Consider the following 4,065-nt stretch of genomic DNA (forward strand, 5'->3'; position numbering starts at 1 on the left):
ATTAATTTTTTTGTAATTTTTTTCTTCTTCTTTCTGTATTATTTCAGTTTATATAAAATCCAATTTAGTTGTTTATTTTTTTATTATTTACAAAGTTTTCCCTAGGATCGTTCATGTTCCAAGTTTTGTGGTTGTTTGTGTATTTTTTCAATAAAATTTCCTTTAATTTGTCATTTTCATATTGAAAAAATAATCCAAATCGTTATTTTGCTCATCAGAATTTGAATCATGTGTGGCGCCCGAATGATTTTCATCGGTGTGATGGTCGTCATCAAATTCATGTTTATCGAATAAAGCCTTGATGGCCTTGTCGACGGGATTACCACTTTCGGAATTTTTATCAGCTTCGTGTATTAGCTTAACGGCTTGTTTCAATTCGTTTTTACCCAATTGTTGTTGTTGCTGTTTCTGCAGACTAGATGTTTTATTTTCCGATTTGTCGAGACTTTTTCCGAAACGCATAAAATCACTTGATTGAGCAGGAGTTCGACCGAAACGCATAAAATTATCGGGTCTACCGAAACGCATGAAATCTTGGCTACCAGGGGTACGGCCAAATCGCATAAAATCTTGTCCCTGGGCTCTACCAAATCTCATGAAATCCTGTCCCTGGGCTCTACCAAATCTCATAAAATCTTGTCCACCTGGGGTACGACCAAATCTCATAAAATCTTGTCCTGGGGCACGGCCAAATCGCATAAAATCTTGTCCTTGAGCACGACCGAATCTCATGAAATCCTGACCCGAAGCACGACCAAATCTCATAAAATTAGGGTTGCGGCCGAATCTCATAAAGTCCTGCCCGGCTGATCTACCAAATCGCATAAAATTATCCTGGCCAGCCCGACCGAAACGCATGAAGTCATTATTGCCCGATGCACGGCCAAAACGCATAAAGTTATCATCATTACCGCTACCGCCCGCCGAACGTCCAAAACGCATGAAATTATCACCTCGTGAATCTCGTATGACCTGATGATTGCTAACAAAATCCATGCGACCCATGGGATTTTTATCCGCCAGACCATTACGGCTTAGAGCCGGATAACTTTCATATGAACGTTTGCCCCAACGCATAGCATTCTCCTGCAGCGATCGTAATCTCTTCATTTCTTCCGGGTCAAGTTTATTTAAAATTTTGGGTGATGGATTTTGAAACCGCAGAATGATAGAATTACGCAAATGATCAATACTGACCCATTGTATGGGTTTGGGAAATTGCATTTCGGTTTCATCATCTATGGTCTGTATCAAGGGGGTGTTGTCGGTATTTTGTCCGGTCAGCTGGTTATCCTCCTCTTGACTGTTTGGTGAGTCTGTTTCCGTTTCACTTGTCAGTTCATTAGAGGGTCCTTGAGAAAAATCGGGATAATTATCGTGTAGTGTATTGGTATTTGAAGGATTCCCAATGTAGGCCCAAGATGTGGTGTGACACAGTTGGAGGGACAACAACAAAATGAGCAGGGGTGCCACCATGGTAATAGCTGAAATTAGAGAGGGATAAAAAGGGATAAGTAAATTAAAAAAATAAACAAATTTGTTAGAGAATATTGTAAAGGTCTAAAGGTTTTTTAAAGTATATTTTTTAAACCCCAAATGAGGCATGGGGTTTTAAAGATTATTTTTTCAAGGTCCAAAAAAGACGCTGATTTTATAAAGAATATTTTTTCAACTCCTACAAAAGGCTTGTTTTTTAAGAATATTTTTTATGGTCTGAAAGAGGCATGGATTTATTAAAGATGACTTTTTCAAGGCTCCCACAAGGCGTAGATTTATTAAAGATGACTTTTTCAAGGCTCCCATAAGGCGTGGATTTATTAAAGATGACTTTTTCAAGGCTCCCATAAGGCGTGGATTTTTTAAAGATGACTTTTTCAAGGCTCCCATAAGGCGTGGATTTTTTAAAGATGACTTTTTCAAGGCTCTCATAAGGCGTGGATTTATTAAAGATGACTTTTTCAAGGCTCCCATAAGGCGTGGATTTATTAAAGATGACTTTTTCAAGGCTCCCACAAGGCGTGGATTTATTTAAGATGACTTTTTCAAGGCTCCCACAAGGCGTGGATTTGTTTAAGATGACTTTTTCAAGGCTCTCATAAGGCGTGGATTTGTTTAAGATGACTTTTTCAAGGCTCCCACAAGGCGTGGATTTGTTTAAGATGACTTTTTCAAAGCTCCACAAGGCGTGGATTTATTAAAGATGACTTTTTCAAGGCTCCCATAAGGCGTGGATTTATTAAAGATGACTTTTTCAAGGCTCCCACAAGGCGTGGATTTATTAAAGATGACTTTTTCAAGGCTCCCACAAGGCGTGGATTTATTAAAGAATACTTTTTCAAGGCTCCCATAAGGCGTGGATTTATTAAAGAATACTTTTTCAAGGCTCCCATAAGGCGTGGATTTATTAAAGAATACTTTTTCAAGGCTCCCACAAGGCGTGGATTTATTAAAGATGACTTTTTCAAGGCTCCCACAAGGCGTGGATTTATTAAAGAATACTTTTTCAAGGCTCCCACAAGGCGTGGATTTATTAAAGAATACTTTTTCAAGGCTCCCATAAGGCGTGGATTTATTAAAGAATACTTTTTCAAGGCTCCCACAAGGCGTGGATTTATTAAAGAATACTTTTTCAAGGCTCCCACAAGGCGTGGATTTATTAAAGATGACTTTTTCAAGGCTCCCACAAGGCGTGGATTTATTAAAGAATACTTTTTCAAGGCTCCCACAAGGCGTGGATTTATTAAAGAATACTTTTTCAAGGCTCCCATAAGGCGTGGATTTATTAAAGAATACTTTTTCAAGGCTCCCACAAGGCGTGGATATATAAAATAATATTTTTTCAAGGCTCCCACAAGGCGTTGATATATAAAATAATATTTTTTCAAGGCTCCCACAAGGCGTTGATATATAAAATAATATTTTTTCAAGGCTCTTATAAGGCGTTGATATATAAAATAATATTTTGTAAGGCTCTTCTAAGGCGTTGATATATAAAATAATATTTTGTAAGGCTCTTCTAAGGCGTTGATATGTAAAATAATATTTTTTCTTACAGGCTTCCAGGGCGTGAATTTTGTTTCAAGGCTAACAACATCCACACAAAATTTGTAACTCATGGTCAGGATCCGCTTCTCAGTTTTATTAAATTCATTAAATACCTCCAAGTATCATCAAAATTATGAAATCGAAATGTAAACGACAACATTACATCTCATAATATTCAATGACACATGAGGCTACCAAATAAACCTACCGAGGGTAATTGTGAATAGCAACAACAAAAACAAAACATTTAAGTACCAACATTTTTTTAATTTTTTTTTTTTTGTCATTTTCAGTTTTACAGCCTAAAAACCTGACCAGTGTGACTTTTATGACATTTGACTATGCGACAATGTATAGAAGGAAGGACAAACACGTTGTATACATTTTGTAAACAAAATTACGGTGTAATAGGTCAAAGTTTCTGGTAAAAAAAAAATAATTTCATCATTTGAAGTCAATTGCTAGATCTTGATTTAGAGAGAGTCCTTCCTAGTTTTATACCATTTACCACACTGTGGTACAGGGTATTATGTCTTTGTGCATATGTTTGTAACAGGCAAAAGGAGACGAGATAGGCCCATGGTTTCTTTTGAGAATATGCATAGAATCACCTTTTGAGTCGATTTATGCATGTCCGTCCGATCACCCGTCCGTCTATTGATTTTAAATTGTAAACAAATTACAGATCGCATTTATGATCCGATTTGGATGAAATTTGGAATAGGTCACTTATTTGGCCCAAGGACGAACCCTATTCAAATTGAGAAAAATCTATTCAGATTTAGACATAGCTCCCATATATATGTTCGTCCGATTTAATGTAAATGGTCCACCAAAGTCCCTATATATCTTTCGATTTGCATGAAATTTGGCACAGCGTAATGAATTAGGTCTAGAATTATATGTGTTAAGTTTTGTGAAAATCGGTTCAGATTTAGATATAGCTCCCTTATATATTTTCATCCGATTTAAAGTAAATGGTGCGCCAATGCCCCTAAATATCATTCGATATGCATGAAA

General features: G+C 36.8%; 1 protein-coding gene across 1 annotated transcript; it reads right to left on the reverse strand.

The window, feature by feature from the left end:
• Nucleotides 1-211: 211 nt before the first annotated feature.
• LOC133328064 (FMRFamide neuropeptides) lies at nt 212-1,476 on the reverse strand (the record flags this gene model as incomplete). The annotated part of the gene is made up of 1 exon (XM_061536612.1): nt 212-1,476. A coding segment is annotated over exon 1 (1,265 nt), but the record flags the coding sequence as incomplete, so codon positions are not given.
• Between the last annotated feature and the right edge of the window lie 2,589 nt (nt 1,477-4,065).

The sequence above is a fragment of the Musca vetustissima genome, unplaced genomic scaffold (assembly GCF_032173495.1).
Source record: "Musca vetustissima isolate MV318-11 ecotype Yass unplaced genomic scaffold, APGP_CSIRO_Mvet_v1 utg16224, whole genome shotgun sequence".
In the NCBI taxonomy this organism is placed as follows: domain Eukaryota; kingdom Metazoa; phylum Arthropoda; class Insecta; order Diptera; family Muscidae; genus Musca; species Musca vetustissima.